Here is an 18,409-nt window from a genome sequence, read left to right as displayed (position 1 = left end):
GGATGGCAGATTCTGAATGAATATTACTGGGGGGAAATGTATTGATGGTTAAGAGTCATTCCATTGGAACTAGAAGGGTGATGGGAGGGCAGTCAAAGGCAAGACCTGTTAGGGGAGGGGGCGAAATGCTCTCTAGATTCACTGCACAGAGTCGTATTCACACAACCGGTTTGCTGGCTGTTACGTTGTTGTCTTAAGTTGTATTTTTGGGGACTCTGATGTAAGAAAATGGGGGGGGGGGGGAAACACTATCCGTATAAGACGAGCCCAGATTTTGAACATTATTTTAGAGTTTAAAAAACCAAAATCTTATACATGGAAAAGTATGGTAATTTACTTCCTGTGTCTAGGTATGCCTCCTGATCACTTGGAGGTATTTAATGAACAGACACTCAGGCAGAGATGTTACACACACCCTTTCCCAATGATGGATAATCTGCGTCAGAAGTCGCTGAACGATTCAGTACAGTGGCAAAACAGAATGGCCTGACTGGACAGGAAGTAAGCCGCAAACAGCCTGTGACCAAACTAGTGCCCTCCAGACATTTGGGCTGCAATTCCCATCAGCCCCAGCTGGCACGGCCATATGATGCTAGGGCTGATGGCAGTTGTCGTCCAAAACACTTGAAGGGCACCAGATTGGCAAAGGCCAGCCTAGAACATGCAGAGACACAACTGGGAAGCCTCTTCTGAGAGCAGATAATTCTGTTGTGTCTCTGCAGTGGGAGTGACTGAATACTGTGGTCACACGCCAATGCAGGGAAAAACGAAGAAGAGAGAGAACAGATTCACCTGCCCTTGGAAGGAGACAAGGCTTTGCCCTAGCAGGGAACCACTGAGATAAACGGGAGGCAACCTGCCCCCTCACTCTTGAGTTTTACCAGGGAAACTTTGAGGCTCCCTGGAGCATTATCTAATTAATTAAACGTATGAATTTATTTTATGAACTGAACTTGGGATATGTGGAAATCTTAAAGTTGAGGATACACTTCTGGAGAAAGCCTGTAACTCAAGTGTTAAGAGAGCAACAGCTTTGTCTCTGGAACAATCCCCAGCATTTATAAGAGGGTCATCTGAGACCCCTGCAGAGACAATGTGGGACTCGATGGACCAAGGTTTGTGACCTGCAATAAGGCAGCTTAAGATATTCCTGGCGGGGTGAGGACGCACTGCAAGGAGGTTATACATCATGGAGGGTAGGGATTACCAATGGCTACGAGCCATGAAGTCCTATGTCCATCGTCGGAGACAGTACGTCTCCAAATACCAGTCACTGGTTTTCTTTAACAGCATGAAGAAAGTGGACAGGAAAATACCATCTTCTTCTCATAATGTTGTTGTTGTTGTTTAGTTGTTTAGTCGTGTCCGACTCTTCGTGACCCCATGGACCATTCTCATAATACTAGAATCGAATTTCGGTCACCCATTGAAGCTGGATGTCAGGGCCGTCCCTTCCCAGAGCAACAACGAAGATGCCAGGGAAGAAGGGGGACTGGCTATGGGGAGTAGAGGCTTGATTCCTGCCCACACTGAGAGTGATGAAAGCCTCTCGTGTCCTGGAATGCAGGGTATAAATTCACAAAAGAGCACAAGGCAGACTGAGCCTGCTTCAGAGGAACTGCTGCTGTTAGATTCGGCTCAAGAAGAGGAGGGGCAGGTTGTCCCCAAGTCTCATCCGGAGAAGATTGAGCCTTGAGGGCCCGGACTGAAACTACTGTGTAAATACTAAATAAATCTCAGGGTAATAAACCTGCCAGCTTGAGAGAGACATCATAAATCCTGACACTGAAGGTTGAAAGACTCAGGGCAGAGAAGAGGCAGGACCTCTTCACACTGCAGACCATTAAACTATGGAATTTGCTCCCACCGGATGTAGCGGTGACCACCAGCTTTAAAAGGGGGTTAAGCAATTCACAGAAGATAGGTCTATTAGGGGCTATGAGCCACGATGGCTATGTTCTACCTGCCCCGTTGGGGGCAAAGTGCCTCTGAAGACTTAAGTCGCTGGGAATCACAAATGGGAAAGTGCGCTGCTGCAATTCTTGTTTGCAGGCATTCCATCAGCGCATGTGGATCACCATGAAAACAGGACACTGGATTAGATGTCCCCACTCTGGCTTGATCCGGCTGCAAGGCTCTTCTGATGGTCTTAGTTTAAAAGCCCGTCTCAAGTTTTCTTCCTTTGATAGCCTCTTTCCGCTAAAGAGCCATTGGTTGGGAGAGGGATTTTAAAAATACGTTCCGGAAAGAGGAAATTGTCGGAAAATTGTGGGGCAGGGGGCGGAATAACTGCCACAGACGACAAACTGCTCTCCAACACACAGCACCCTTTGTAAGCAAAGCTACACACTACCACACCACTGCCTCCTAACACCTGCCAGCTTTCAAGGTATGTTGCTCCTTCGTCGTCTGAGAACGCCGTCTGAAAACGTGTCAAGTGGCTTTGTTTATTTATTTCCATCCTTCCTTCTTCATCTTTTTTGTCTTCTTGTTTTGGTCTATCTGCTGCGGTGATGAGGACAGACTTCCCTCCCCACCCTTCCGACATCTGGCAGGAGCAAAGCAACCAGGCTTGCTCGGGCCTAACTTTTGCCACTGGAGCCGTTGAGTGCTGCAGCCGTGGCTCCGTGGCTCTCATCAAGGTTCTCTGAGGCAGCTGGAGTAGGATCTGCCGCCCCGCTGGTCCTGGAGGGCGTCTTCTTGTAAGCGTTGTCCTCGAGGAGGAGGCCACTCCTAGCTCCTTGCACCAGCCCCGGTTCCTTGGGGGCATCTTGGTGCCGTCCGTTCCTGGAGCTGTCATGGTGGCCATGATTGCCAAGTCGGCTAGATGCTACCACAGCTTTCATCGCAGCCTGTGTAAGACACGTTGAGAAGAGGGGAATCGATTTTTTAAAATATTACCACCAGTTATCGATCCATAGCTTAATATTAGTACAGTCATACTTTGGTTCTCGAACGGAATCTGTTCTGGAAGTCCATTCGACTCCTGAAACTGTTCAAAAACCAAGGCACAGCTTCCGATTGGCTGCAGGAGCTTCCTGCACTCAAGTGGACGTTTGGCTTCCAAAAAAAGTTCACAAACTGGAACACTCACTTCCGGGTTCGCGCCGTTTGGGAGCCAAAACATTGGAGTCACAAGGCATTCGAGAACCAAGGCACAACTAGTATCAATGCTAGTATATTTACCTAAGAACAATCAGTTATATCCAGTGTACCCCATCTGCACTACCCGTTTAAAGTGGATTGAAATCCCCTTCCTTGCATCTTCCACCCTGTTGCCTCGCCTCTTTTCTTATTGGGTTAGTCAGGAATCACAAGGGGGATGCAAACCTCAATTTCTCCTTTAAGGAACACATTCTCTCTTTCCTGGGGTCCACAGTCAAACCTCGGTTGTCGGACGTAATCCATTCCAGAAGCCCGTTTGGCTTCTGAAACGTTTGACAACTGAGGCGTGGCTTTCGATGGGTTGCAAGAGCTTCTTGCACTCAAGTGGAAGCTGCGTCGGATGTTTGGGTTCCAAGAAACATTTGAAAACAAGAGCATTTACTTCCAGGTTTTTGGTGAAACGTTTGAAAATGGAGCTGTTCGAGAACCAAGCTTTGACTCTACATTCAAAAGCAGTGGCATACTGCTTTAAACAGGCATATACTTCCTGAGAACTGAATAGTTTACCAAGGGTGCTGAGACCCTCCTGGCCCCCTCACAGAGCTGCATCTCCCAGGGTACTCTGGAGGAGAGGGAACAATTGTTAAACTACTCTGGAAAGTATAACTCCATGGGAGGGAGAGTGACCTTAGCAGCGAGGCTTGAAAGCTTGAATGAATCTTTATTTGCGTCAGCCATCGGCCATAGCAATAAAACAACAATAGGATATACAAAGAATAGAAATAAAAAAATCAATTATATAAAATACATTTTAGGGTACTGAATCAATAGTCAAATAGTGGATCTTAGTCTGATTGCCCCAGCTAAAAACCTTGCCACCTTTGCTGTCACCTGCTCATTTTGATCTGCCAAGAGAAAGGACACTGTGGCAGTGGCTGGGCAACCCGGGATGGACAATAAAAGAGGGGTGATAACCTCATTCCTCAAGTCTTTACAAAGAATGCAGGCCAGAAGGGCAGGCACCACCAATTCGGGACTGCCATCTTCCCAGGGACGTTAGCAACGAGGTTAAAAACTGCAACGCCTACCGTGTTTCCCCTTTTTTAAGACACCGTCTTATAACTTTTTTTCCTCAAAAAAACACACGGTGGCTTATTTTCAGGTGGTGTCTTATTTTTTTTTATTACCACATAAGTACCGGTATGGTAAAGCAATCTACAGTACATTTATCCAGGGCTGTCTTAAGGGTGCTGCCGGCGGGGCTGGAGCTGTTGCTCGGAGGCGCAGTGTCCAGCCTCGCCTCTTCCTTGGTGCCCTCCAGAACTGCGCCTATCACTATATCTTATTGCCAAGTCTTGCGGGGGGCGGCGCGGAAGTGACACCACCCGCTTGGCCACCTCCTGCGATGCCAGAATGTTCCCAATCAGAGGGGAGGCAAAGCGTGGTGTCCAAAAGCCCCCCCCCAAGAGCTGGGTCTCTGAAGGTTTGTAAGTCCTACACACCAGATCCTCCTCCAGGAGAAAGGGAGAGAGAGAGAGATTATTCAGAGCCCACCAGAGCCACTCCTCCTCCAGATTTGCAGTGGGTCTGTTGGCAAAACGAGACGGGGAGGGGATGTCAGTTTTTTAAAAAGCCAGAAGGTGAAGCCATTCTGAACCACCCTATGGCCATAGAACATCTGTAAGCAGCATTGCCCAGGAAGATACCATTACCTTCCCCATTGGGCAAATGTACACCCAACTGGAGCCACTTTATGCTTCCAAAAGCATGAGAGAGAGAGAGAGAGAGAGAGAGAGAGAGAGAGAGAGATGTGCACACGGGGGGGGGAGAGAGAGAGATACGCGCGCGCAAACACAGAGAGACAGACGTGCACACGGGGGGGGGAGACGCGCGCGCAAACACACACAGAGAGAGAGAGAGAGACGCGCACGCACACAGAGAGAAACAGAGAGAGACGCAAGGGGAGAGAGAGACGTGCGTGCGCACAGAGACGGAGAGACAGAGAGAGACGCAAGGGGAGAGAGAGACGTGCGCGCGCACAGAGACGGACGTGCGCACACACACACACACAGAGTGCGGTGCTGCTTTGCGCTTTGTCGGAAGCGGCGGTGGCTGCAGCGTTGACAAAGCACGAAGCAGCACCGCACTTAGGGGAAGATGCCCAGGGAGGGGTCTGCGGGGCCGAGGCAATGTGTGAAAGGGAGGGATGGCGATGAGGAAGCGGGGAGTGAACCGATTGGGGCTTTAACACGCCCGCACGCGCAAATGGAGGCTCGGAATGTGGAGATCGTTTCTCTTAAAGTGCCGCAAGTAATGAGCCTCTCTCTCTTTCCTCCTGCCGCTCGTGCCCTAGGTGCTCCGTGCGGCGCTGCTTCGCGCTTTGTTAGCGCTGCAGTCGCTGCCGCTTCCGGGCGCCAACCTGACCCGGCAGGCTTCCTCCTCCTGCCGCGGCCAGCATTGCAGGAGCTGGGTCCTGCTGGCTTGTGCCCTCGGTGCTCCGTGCGGCTGCTGCACGCTTTATCGGCTGCTGCGCAGCCGCTTCCAGGCACTGACCCGACCGGGCAAGCTTCCACCTCCTGTAGCGGCCGCCGTGCTGGGTCCCACTAGCTGGCTGGGGCACTTGGTGGTCTTGCTCCGCGTGGCACTGAAGTATGGCTTATTTTCAGGGTATGCCTTATATGTCTCAAATGCTTAAAAACCCTGCCCTGGCTTACTTTTTGACTATGTATTAAAAATGGGGAAACACGGTACCAAGTTAAAAAAGCTACCAGCCACCATATTCTGTGGCAAGTTTCTCTTGTTTATGTGCTTGTAACAAAAGAAGAGGAGTAAGACTGCAGCGCTTGCATGTACATAGTGGCTGTGTTTTAGAGACTGCCGCTCCTTGGCTTCAGCTCATTGCCTCCATCCCTATGCCAGCTCCGCTGCGGCTCTTTGTGCCATTACCTTCAGCTTGCGCCTCGCATTGAACTCCTGCAGCTTCTTCTGCGTGCTGTCCATGTGGGCGAACTTGGCGGCTTTGCCGGTCACCCAAGGATGCTCCAGAGCCTGTTGCACCGTGAGCCTCTTCTGGGGATCCAGAACGATCAGTTTCTGAACCTGGAAAAGACCAGCGAGGACAGGGTGGGTGACGAGGCCTGGATGTCTTGATTCTGCTCGGAGGCTTGGATGCTTGACATTATTATTATTATTATTATTATTATTATTATTATTATTATTATTATTATTATTATCCCCATGCCACCTTGAGGTCATTGGAGAAAAAAGTGGGAGAAAAATAAAGCGATTCATAATACAGTCGTACCTTGGATCTCAAACGCTCCCGAACAAATCGGCTCCCGAACGATTGAAACCGGAAGTGAGTGTTCCGGTTTGCGAACGTTCTTTTGGAAGCCGAACGTCCGACAGGCTTCTGTGGCTTACGATTGGCTGCAGGAGCTTCCTGCAGCCAATCAGAAGCTGTGCTTTGGTTTTTGAAAGTTTTGGAAGTCAATCGGATTTCTGGAACGGATTCCGTTCAACTTCCAAGGTACGACTGTACAATGAAATATACACAGAACAACTGTGTATTCAGTTAAAGCATTGGCTTGCATAAATGCTATTGTAAATGATATAGAGCACTTTAAACCAGCAGCAGCAACACACACACACACACACACACACACACACACACACACACACACGTAAATCCAATACAGATGCCAACTGGGACCGAAACCTCCCCCCTTTTTTAGGCTTGTTGAGAGAGGAAGGTGTTCAAGAGGAACTGAAAAGATAACAGGGAAGACGCCTGTCTGGTATGTAATGGGAGGGCTTTCCAAATGATAGGTGTTGCCATGTCTGAAGGCCCCCAAAGGGTGTGACAGTGGGCCTTATTGCCCAGTTGTCTTCTCCCAACTTCCATTTGGCTCAGGATACCCCAAATATTTACAATTTGACCTTAGGAGACTGCTGTGGTGTGGTTTTGTTTTATTTTTTTGCACGAGTTGGCTAAAACTGGGAACAACTGGAGGAAGGAAGTGTAGAGAGCCTGGGAACCAGAGGGCTCAGTTTTGCTCAGAGTAGACCTAAGTTATTCATGCCCGCTCATTTCAGTGGGCCTGCTCTGAGGACGACCATTTGATAAAGCCCAGATTTATTTATTTTATTTCACATAAGTTATACACCACTTGATTGTAAAAAAAAAACCCAACACACCCCAAACCTCAAAATGGTTTATAAAAAGAACTAAACAACAAAATTAGCGGTTGGAAAAACCACAGTTAAAACCAATTATTTAAAGCATTAAAAAACAAACAAACAATGAATGATAAATGATAAACTAAAAATCAATCACAAGCAAAAAAACCAAACAAAAGCAGATTAAAACATGTCAACAATCTCCATGTCTGGATAGGTTTGCCTAACCAAAATTGACCAGGTGCTGGAAAGAGTACAGGGAGTTCCAATGTTTATGTGCTGGCATGCTAAAAGATTTATTTCTTAGAAATGTAGGATAGGAGTTTTCAGGGCCAGTTTTAGGTTGGATGAGGCCCTAAGCTACTGAAGGTAATGGGGCCCTTTATATGTCCAGCAGTCCTTTGTCAACAACAAATTGTCGCTGTTTTTCGTGTTGAATATATGCTATATGTTCATTGATGGAGCTAATAGGTATCTAAAGCCATTTGCCCATGTTGCCATGCAACCAGTCCATGCAGAATGTAGGCACCCTATATATAGAAAGGAGCAAACCAGGGATATTTGAGGGAGCAGGCTAGCAGGTGGGGCCCATGACTTACATCCTAGGAGCCTACACAACACAAAACAAAACACTGTCACTGTATGTAGGTTTATTTTACTCGTTTTTTTAATCTTATATTATATGTACATCCAGTTTTTTTTCCTTTAAATTTTTTTTGGGCCCCCAAGAGAGTGGGGCCCTAAGCTATAGCTTGTTTAGCTTATATGTCAATCCGGCACTGGGTATTTTGTCGCACCTGGAACAATTCTGCAGAATGATGCAGAAAAGTGCACATATATGGAGTACGGCAATTCCGCAGGTAAACCGTCCCCAAGCTGTATTAGGGGCAGTATTAGGGTTTTACTTTATTTACTACGTATTCGCTCCTCTGAAGATGTCCATCCTGGATGCCTGGCACTAACGGGGAATGTGTGTGTGTTTTTGTTTGTGTGCACAAACTCAAGTATTGCTGATGCAAGCTGTGTGGGTATGTAATCCACTGAGAGCAGTCAAGTACAACATTCCTTGTTTTGCTAGAGTGGACATGCAGGGGAATGTTTGGTCCAGCCAGTCGAAACGTCCTATTTCTCCTGGCCTGGCATCCTTCCTCTTGCATGTGACTTGTGGGTGTGCATGACCTTTCCAGACCTGGTAAAAGGCCAAGGCATGCTTCTTCTCTCTCTCTTTTCCATCTTCCTTTCGTCCTGCGAACTTCCCAGACTGCTAACTGCAAACTTCCCAGACTGCAAACTGGGTTAAACCTGTTTGTATATGCTTGTAACTTTAAGCCTTAAGCCTGCCTTCAGGGACCACACTGTGCTCTGTCTGATCGTGAGTAAACTTTCTTTTTATTGCTTATGAATATTTATTTATTGCTTATGTGGTCTCTTTATTCTTTAGGAGGGATTCAAGGGGCCTTACCAGGAAAGTATTAGAATACATTTCAACCTGGACAAGCCAGATTGAATTGCGTATTGTCTTAAGAAACTCATACAAGCTTGCAACCAGTTTTCTGCTGTGTAAAGGGGAATGCGCTTTGCTAAGTAAAGGAACTTGCTGACGCAAGTTAGGAAGGATATTAATAAACAATAGATCCTCTCCTGACACCCTGAACATTCCCACAAGCTGGCTCCTCTGTCTGGGTAGGGCTCAAAGCAACTCACCAAATCCTTGGCGTTGAGAGACACTTCATCCCACCATGGAGACACGAACTCATAGTCACAGTTTAGGATCCTGCTGTACATATATTGGTCTCCTCTCGGGTCAAAGAAAGGCTCAAAGCCGCAAAGCCTGGGGAATGTTTTTTAAAAAACAGAATAATAATAATAATAATAGTAACAACAACAACAACAACAACACCTGTAAATAGTTTACATAAAATATTGAGGTGATGATAAACGGATGCACACAGGCCGACGTGTGTTGCGGTTACCCTCAAATTAATAAAGCCCACAAATACCTGAGGAGTCTGCCCGCTATGTCTCTCTGTGAGTTACTGATCTGGGAAGAGGAAGTGATTGCTAAACCACATGATTTCAGCAGGCGCGCACACACAAAAGAATAACTGTGGCTCCAGAACTGTGCCACCACCACCACCCCACAAAATACTGAAGTGCAACTGAGCGATCCATCAATCTACTGACAAAACCTGTGTGATTGATCAACTAAGGTTTCATTAATTGGGCACCAGTCCTTGCAGAATCCTAACCCTCTGAAGATTCCTCTGGTGAAGTAATGGATCTGACATTTGAGGGGGGCAGCATGTGTTTCAAGTTTATGCTTCCTTTGCTGCAACATAGGCTTAAAATAAAAGGACCCCTGGACAGTTAAGTCCAGTCAAAGGAGACTTCAGGGTTGCAGCACCCATCTTGCTTTCAGGCCGAGGGAGCCAGCGTTTGTCCACAGAGAGTTTTCCGGGTCATGTGGCCAGCAGGACTAAACCGTTTCTGGCACAACGGCACACCGTGATGGAAACCAGAGTGCATGGAAACACCATTTACCTTCCCACCACAGCAGTGCCTATATGTCTACTTGCACTGGCGTGCTTTCGAACTACTAGGTTGGCAGAAGCTGGGACAGAGCAATGGGAGCTCACACCGCCGCAGGGATTTGAAGAACCGCCAACCTTCTGATCAGCAAGCCCAAAAGGCTCAGTGGTTTAGACCACAGCACCACCTGCGTCCCTTAAAACACCCCCACCCACCCACCCACCTGCTGCTTTGCTGTCCTCAGCATCAGTGTCTATTCAGTTGGGGGTGGGTGGGGGGAAAAATAATCATCTGCTCGCTGCAGAAATGTTTAAGCAAAAAGCCTCAGGGCTGCATTTACTTTCAACTTGGCTAGAGAATTTGTGTGTGTGTTTGTAAATCCTAACAAGCCAAACCAATGGAAACCCAACATATTTTGACAGGCTGTGACCGCCATCTGTTTCATTTAGGTCAATGAAAACAGCGGCAGCGGGCAGGAGAGAGAAAGGAGGTCAAGCCTTCCTTTGTCATGGTCGCTGCGAGGGATGGTACGGAAAGTGGCTAACCTTACTCTTGCTACATCCGTCACCCAGATCCCTCTGGGCTTTGATGCTTGCAGTTCTTGGGGGCGGGGCGGGATTCATGTCAGAGTACTGCCTTAGTGAACTTCTCTCCCCCCACACAAATAACAACGCGTCCTCCAAGCTCCCTCCCCTCAGCTGTTCACATCAGCACAGCTTCATTCATGTCAGGTTCGTTTTCTGTTTGTGTACATGCCATAGGGGCATCGTGTGGGATGTGATCCATGAGAGGCAGTCAAGAACAACATTCCTTGAAATGCTAGAGAAGACATGTGAGGGAATGTTTGGTCCAGCCAGTTGAAACTTCCTGTTCCTCCTGGTTGAAGCACCCTTCCTTTTGCATGTGATAGAAGGTGGGTGTGACCTAACCTGTCCAGGTAACAAAAGGATGAGTTACGCAGCAAACCTCCCTCTTTTTGAATTCCTTCTTCATTTGACCAGCTCTTATCTCTCAGCTAGCAGAAGCACTGGGATTTCCCCCCCATATGGGGTAGATCCACATGTACATATTTGTAACTAAGTCTGCCTTCAGGAATCCAACTGTGAACTGATGTGAGTCAACTTCATTTATTGACTTTGAATAAGATTGTTGCGTCTTTATTCTTTTAAGAGGGATTCAAGGGAACTTACGGTACCAGGAAAGTACAATTCAATCTGAAGACAGACAGAGTTGTATAATAGTGAGAGGCTCACACGAGCCTGCAACCAGCTATCTGCTGTGCATGTAAAAAGGGGAATGTAACTCTGCTAAGCAAAGGAACTTGCTAGTGCAAGTTAGGAAGGATATTAATAAACAATATATCCCCTCCTGCCACCCTGAGCATTCCCACACATCAGTGGGGCGGTGGGATGTATTTATCCCCATTCAAACGTGCTCGCACCTTGGCGAGAGGTGACTTAGAAATGGCTTAAGGGCTCCAGTAAGTGGGGAGCTGCCTTGCCTTGAGAATCAAGGAATCGTAGAACAGTAGAGTTGGAAGGGACCTTGTGGATCATCTAGTCCAGTGCAGGAATATGCAGCTGTCTCATATGGGTATCGAACCTGCAACCTTAGCACTAGCAGCACCACGCTCCAACCCAATGAGCTATGAAGCAACACATCGATCCATAGCATTTTATAACAAAGTATGGGATGCGTATGCATTTTGGATTAATGCCGTGTGAACACAGATTAAAAATTCCACTTTGGGAATGCAGTGAGCACCCAGCAAACAGGAGGGTGGAGCGCAGCTTGGGTGTACCTAGCTACAAGGACTCTTAATTTCAGGATTGTGGGTTCAAGCAGGGGGGTTGGAGACCTTTGTGGTCCCTTCCGACTCTATGAATCTATGACTGTGATATTTCTTCTTGGTGGAGGACAGAGAGGGGTGTTCCGGTGTATTTATGCAGAAACCAGCCCACTGTTATGGGAGGTAAAATTCGCATCCATCGCCCTGCCCACTTTTGCCTCTGGCCCCACGTACCACTGGCATGCAGCCCCCCCCCCACATTTCCCAAGAAGGGAACGTGGCCCTCGGGCTGAAAGATGGGCTCCCTACCTTTGTACTACACACCATCGTATGGTGGTGGAGAACTCCAATAGCAGACATTTGGAGATACAGTGGTACCTTGGTTCTCGAACTTAATCCGTTCCGGGAGTCTGTTCGAAAACCAAGGTGCGGCTTCCGATTGGCTGCGGGAAGCCACGTCGGATGTTCGGCTTCCGAAAAACAGTCCCAAACACCGGAACACCCGCTTCCGGGTTTGCGGCGTTCGGGAGCCAATTTGTTTGGAAGCTAAACCATTCAAGTACCGAGGTACCACTGTAGAGGCAAAGGCATTTTGCCTGTTGGGCCTGTGTACGGATGAAGCTCGAAGGAGGGGAGAGGAAGGAGGAATCGTGATGTGTCAAAGCGTTTTAACGTTACTCACAATATATATGTGATGACACCGACAGACCACATATCCACTTCTGGACCGTAGGGAGAACCATGGAGAATCTCGGGTGCTGGAGGCGTTGGAATAGTGAAATAAAAATTTGAAAAAAGTGAGGAGCACAGACAGCTAGCATATGCATCATCCTTCGCCCACCCGTTCCCTTCTCTCTTTCTCTCTCTCTCTCTCTCTGCTCCTTCGCGCTCCGCCATGCTTTCACACCTGCCACAGTTAGTTTGTGGGAGGCAAGTGTGAGGCGTTGACAGGCTGCATCTTTTGGAAGCTGCCGAGGAGGCAGAGGCAACAGCAGCAGTGGGGCATATTCTTAATTTACCACTTATTCCCCAGTGAGTTGCATGTTTGTGTGATGCTTGCAGGTGGCGGCGGGGAGAGATTTCGAAAGGGTGAGAAAGACTTAGCTCTTGATGGAGGAGGAGGAAGGAAAAAGCTCACAAGGTCAGGCACAGATCTTTGCAGGGCTGGAAGGATCTGTCCAATTCAGTTTTCCCGTCTTAAATTCAATCCTTGCAGTGTGATCTGCGAATTTGTGCCGTGTCCCCTCTCAAGTCTTCTCCAGGAGAAACATCCCCAACCCCCCTCAACCATTCCTCATAAAGCTTGGTTCCCAGACCATTTATCATCTTGGTCTCCCTCCTCTGCGAACGTTCCAACTTGCCAATAATAATAATAATAATAATAATAATAATAATAATAATAATTTTTTACAGAGGTACCTCAGGTTAAGAACTTAATTTGTTCTGGAGGTCTGTTCTTAACCTGAAACTGTTCTTAACCTGAGGTACCACTTTAGCTAATAGGGCCTCCCACTGCCGCCGCACCGCCACCATACAATTTCTGTTCTCATCCTGAAGCAAAGTTCTTAACTTGAGGTACTATTTCTGGGTTAGTGGAGTCTGTAACCTGAAGCGTCTGTAACGCGAGGTACCACTGTATTTATACCCCGCTCATCTGGCAGGGTTTCCCCAGCCACTCTGGACAGCTCCCAACAGAATATTGAAAACATCACACATTAAAAACTTCCCTAAACAGGGCTGCCTTCAAATGTCTTCTAGAATTCAGATAGTTGCTTATTTCCTTGACATCTGATGGGAGGGCGTTCCACAGGGTGGGCGCCACCACCAAGAAGGCCCTCCGCCTGGTTCCCTGTAACTTTGCTTCTCGCAGTGAGGAAATGTCCTTCTAAAACTGTGGTGCCCAGAACTGGACACAGGACTCCAGGTGGGGGGGGGGGTCCTGACAAATTTAATATTTATTAAATTTATATACTGCCCTTCGTCGTAAGATCTCAGGGTGGTTCACGGAATAAAATGCAGGATAAAACAAGGAAATAATTAAAGCAAAACAGCAAAACAATGCCATTATTACAGTATTATTATTACGGTATTATTTTCTATCCTGCCCTTCATTTTTGCTTTAATAATAATGGCATTGTTTTGCTGTTTTGTTTTAATTATCTCCTTGTTTTTATCTGGTTTTACCTTGTTTTATTCCAGGCTGATAGGTGTGGGGGCTCTATTATGCCCTCTCTTTTGGCACAGAGTTCTAGTTTCGACATCCCCTAAACTAGCTGGACCCCCCCCCCGCTTTTCCTCTTTTGCCCACTCACCACAGTATCCGGGGGTGCCACACACTGTCTTCATCGTGTCCTGCTCATCCACAATCTTGGACAATCCAAAATCACCTGGTGCAAAATGGAGAGGGAGGGACATATTTCAAAGGCGACCCCGTTAAAACAAATGGGACGAGCTCTGTCGCCCCCATCTTTCTCACTAGGATGGCTGCACCCAGGTTAGATGTGGCCAAAGGAAGCGCAGCCTCTCAAAAGATCCAGAAATTCCAGAATGGTGTTTTCCCCAAACTTGGGTCTCCAGCTGTTTTTAGACTACAACTCGCATCATCCCTAGCTAGCAGGGCCAGTGGCCAGGAATGATGGGAATTGTAGTCCAAAAACTGCTGAAGAACAAAATTTTGGGAAACACTGATCCAGACTCCTCTGGCTTTCTTAGATGCCGAGAGTTGGCATGGGGGCCAGAAGGAAAAATTATGAGACAAAACAGAACATTTGCCTGGGACATCATTTTGGAGGTGGTGGTGTGGGGGACATACCTATTTTGAGAGGAGCATCTGGAGAGAGATCTGCGTAGAGGAGATTCTCTGGTTTCAGGTCACGGTGGACCACGCCATTTGCATGCAAATACTGCAGAAGAGAACAAGGGGAAAGGTGAAAATACCCTCCAGGTGGTGTTATTTTAATTGTTTTTATTCAATATTTCCTTGGGTTACATGCATCATTCCTATTTTCAGATCATAAAGTCATTTCTACAGATCAGCTATACAGTGGTACCTTGGTTCCCGAATGGCTTGGCTCCCGAACGAATCGGCTCCTGAAACCCGGAAGTGAGTGTTCCGGTTTGCAAACGTTTTTTGGAAGCTGAACGTCCAATGTGGCTTCTGATTGAGTGCAGGAAGCTCCTGCAGCCAATTGGAAGCTGCATCTCGGTTTTCAGACCGTTTTGGGAGTCGAATGGACTCCCGGAACGGATTAAGTTCGAGAACCAAGGTACCACTGTATATTTGTTGTGAGACATTTATGTTGTACTGTATACAGTATAAGGTTGGGGGGGGGAGGAGAGGGGGTCGTAAAATTTCATTATTTCATGTAGCATATGTGTGAGGTTTTTGTGTCAGCATCACATGGGTAGGTTCTTTTTCTATTCATTTATTAGTTTTCATTGGCAGTGAGAAAGGTTGGGGGTCCAGGTCATGGTTGGTTGTCTTCAGTGGACTGCAGTGAATTTTGTTTGCGTGTGATGTGTGAGTGTATGTGTGTAAGGAGTTGTTGGGTCTAGTTAGCCACATCGCTGGTGGTGGTGTCAAATAATAATATTAAAAATAAATAATAATATACCCCACCCACCTGGCTGGGTTTCCCCAGCCACTCTGGGCGGCTTCCAACAAAATATTAAAATGATCACAGTCCGGTGTTTTCCATGATTGTTTTGCCTCCACCCTGACCATATCTGTGGTTATCCCCCCCCCCCCAACCCATAAGGCACTCCTGCAGAGTCAGATTGCCCAGTGCTGGGATTGACAAAGCACTTCTGAGGGTTTTTTCGGGACTATTGCGCCTTTTATTAGAACATTCTGATTTGCAGCTTCCATTTTCTTTTCAAGGGAGCTGGAGTATCATTGATTAGTTGCACCTTAATTAGTCAGTTCTCATTCACTGTGGCGGGGCAGAGAGGAACTTAAATTTAACTGTTTTGCTTTCTCTTCCTTTTTTTTTAAAAAAGTTAAATAACCTTATTTTGCTGTTTTTTAATTTAAAAAAAGCAAAACAAGAAACTGGTAATTACAGATGCACACACAGGGAACACGAACTGACCAATTAAAGGGCAGTCCCTCAGTTATCCTGCAGCTTTGAACAGAAAACAATTAGAGACAGAAGCTGTAATGAGGAAGCTTTTAATTAAAGTTACATGTGACTTCTGCTGAATGCAACTTCCTCCTGAATATACATTACAGCAGGATCGACCCCCGCAACTTTAATTATCAGCTTCCTCATGACAGCTTCAGCCTGTAATTGCTTGCCAACCTCCTACCATGTCCCTTTACATCTTATCCAACCCCCCTAAAATCTCCTTCTTGCCCACCCATATTCTCCCAACTCCTCTGTGTTGTCCCTCCACCCCAGCTTTTCTTCAAAGCTCCGCTATTTGAATTTCAAAACTTGCCTTCTCTTTTGCTCCCGTCCCTCACCCCGACTTCATGGAAATTCCACGCAAAGTGCCATGTGGAACCTAATGTTTAAATTCTGCTTCTGGCCGATTGTTAAAACATGAAAGCAGCCTTAGAGGCTTGGCTTTGGGAAATCACCACCTACTGTAAGGACTAGAAACTTGGTGGTTGGTTGGTTTTAAATGAAAACTGGAGTCGGGTTAACATAAGCCCTGCTGGATCAAGCCAGAAGCCCATCTAGAGTCTAGACCAACATCCTGTCTTCACAGTGACCAACCAGATGCCCAATGGGAAGCCGACAGGCAGGATCTGAGCGCAGTAGTACTTTCCACACATTTGAGGTTCCCAGCAACTGGTGTTCAGAGACATCGCGGAGGGAGAACACGGAAATATCAGGGCAACGGGTTTTAACGTGGGAGATGATCCGTGACAGTTGTCAAAATCCACCCAAACTGATACAAGATGAACTTTGCTTTCATTTTTGCCCCCTAGAGTCCGTCAGCCATTTCTACGATTAACTCAGCTTGTAGGCTGCTTTAATTTTTGTTTTCCTTTTTTTTCATTTTATAATAAGACATACAAGAAAAACAAAAACAATACAGAACACAAAATGATAAAAATAGCATTGAAACATTTTAACAAAATACAAACAAACATATCAATATTTCGTAACCTCATATTTTGCTTAACATTGTCTTGAGGACTTCCTCAAATCCCACCCTTCTGATTTTCATTTACAATTGTTTTTATCCTTAGCAGTTTTCATATATCCAAATTTCATCCATTATCATGTACACCAATTCTTATTTTAAGCTATTCATATTTCTAAAACATTCTTCTCTTTTTTCTTTTATTGTCCACCTTCTCCTATCCCCCCATCCCCAGGCCTCCTCCTTGCCATGAGAAGGTCCCAGAATGAACAGACAGCTGGAGGTGGTCCTTTTTATAATTAGACTTCTCCCTACCTCCCCCTCTGAACCGCCCCCCCTTTAATCTTTTGCTGCTAGGGGGCTATCATCCTGCCTGTGCAGAAAGGTGGAGTCGTAATCTCCGCAGAGCATTTACATGGGATACTGTCCTTTAGGAGTTCCCTTGCCTCATTAAAAACCAAAAAGAAAGGAAGAAAAATAAATACCCTTGGTTTCCATGGAAACAGTCTCACACTGACCTTTAATAAAGAGGAAAGGGTGACCTAGCTAATATTCTCTGTATGTAGATATATGGGCATGTGCCCATATATAGATAAGATTCTCTCTCACACATGTAATCAGTGCTTTTTTTTCCTGGGGGGTACATGGGGTACACATAACCCTGAACATTTTGTGAATCTTTGTACTTTTGTCCATTTACTATATTTATTTTCCCCCAAATTGAACTACAAAATGGTGATTTTCTTGAGTCAAAATGAGAGTACCTCTAAACTTTTTTTAAAAAAGAGAAAAAAATGCACTACATGTAATATATGTACATAGTATACATGTGGTCAACGTTAGTCCTACTCAGAGTAGACACTTGAAAATTATGTCTGTTCGGAGTAGGACTTAGTCACACACAACCCAGAAAATAGACATTCAGGCATATAGGTGAAGGACCCCTGGGCGGTTAAGTCCAGTCAACGGCGACTATGGGGTTGTGGTGCTCATCTTACTTTCAGGCCGTTTGTCCGCAGACATCTTTCCGGGTCACGTGGCCAGCAGGACTAAACCACTTCTGGCGGAACGGGACTCTGAGATGGAAACTGAAGTGCACAGAAACACTGTTTACCTTCCCACCACAGCGGTACCTATTTATCTACTTGCACTGGCGTGCTTTCGAACTGCTAGGTTGGCAGGAGCTAGGACAGAGCAATGGGAGCGCACCCTGTCACGCGGATTCGAGCTGCTGACCTTCCGATTGGCAAGCCCAAGAGGGTTGGTGGTTTAGACCACAGCACATATATATCTTTACAAAGACACGCATGACTCCTCTTGAACTTCTGGGCTCGGGTTTTATAGAGCCTACGGGGTCAGCTGACCTCTCCTAAAGGTCAGCTGAACTCTGGTGTGGAAGGTAGCTTAGTGCTGATTGCCCAGGTGAGACGGGTCCTTACCAGGTGTGTGTTTGTGTGCCAGCAGCGATGTGGGTGGCGCTGTGGTCTAAACCACTGAGCCTATTAGGCTTGCCAGTCGGAAGGTCAATGGTTCGAATCCCAGCGATGGAGTGAGCTCCTGTTGCTCTGTCCCAGGTCCTGCCAACCTAGCAGTTCGAAAGCACGCCAGTGCAAGTAGATAAATAGGTACAGCTGCTGCGGGAAGGTAAACGGTGTTTCCATGTGCTCTGGTTTCCGCCACGGTGTCCCATTGCGCCAGAAGTGGTTTAGTCTT

The 18,409-nt window shown here is 46.8% G+C and overlaps 1 protein-coding gene across 1 annotated transcript in view; it reads right to left on the bottom strand.

The window, feature by feature from the left end:
• Positions 1-314: 314 nt before the first annotated feature.
• Positions 315-18,409, bottom strand: part of LOC118086017 (calcium/calmodulin-dependent protein kinase type IV-like) — a 46,002-nt gene continuing 27,907 nt past the window's right edge. The window contains exons 6-11 of the mRNA XM_035117220.3: positions 14,415-14,505; positions 13,915-13,989; positions 12,285-12,360; positions 8,989-9,115; positions 6,052-6,204; positions 315-2,852 (exon numbers count right to left, since the gene is read on the bottom strand). Coding sequence (XP_034973111.2) covers positions 2,583-2,852; positions 6,052-6,204; positions 8,989-9,115; positions 12,285-12,360; positions 13,915-13,989; positions 14,415-14,505 — 792 coding nt within the window. The 3' untranslated portion in view covers positions 315-2,582. The remainder of the gene's footprint in view (positions 2,853-6,051; positions 6,205-8,988; positions 9,116-12,284; positions 12,361-13,914; positions 13,990-14,414; positions 14,506-18,409) is intronic.

This window comes from Zootoca vivipara, chromosome 6, assembly GCF_965207765.1.
Source record: "Zootoca vivipara chromosome 6, rZooViv2.hap1.1, whole genome shotgun sequence".
Classification (NCBI taxonomy): Eukaryota; Metazoa; Chordata; class Lepidosauria; order Squamata; family Lacertidae; genus Zootoca; species Zootoca vivipara.
Note: the sequence above shows the minus strand (reverse complement) of the source record. Positions and strands in the feature narration are given on the sequence as shown.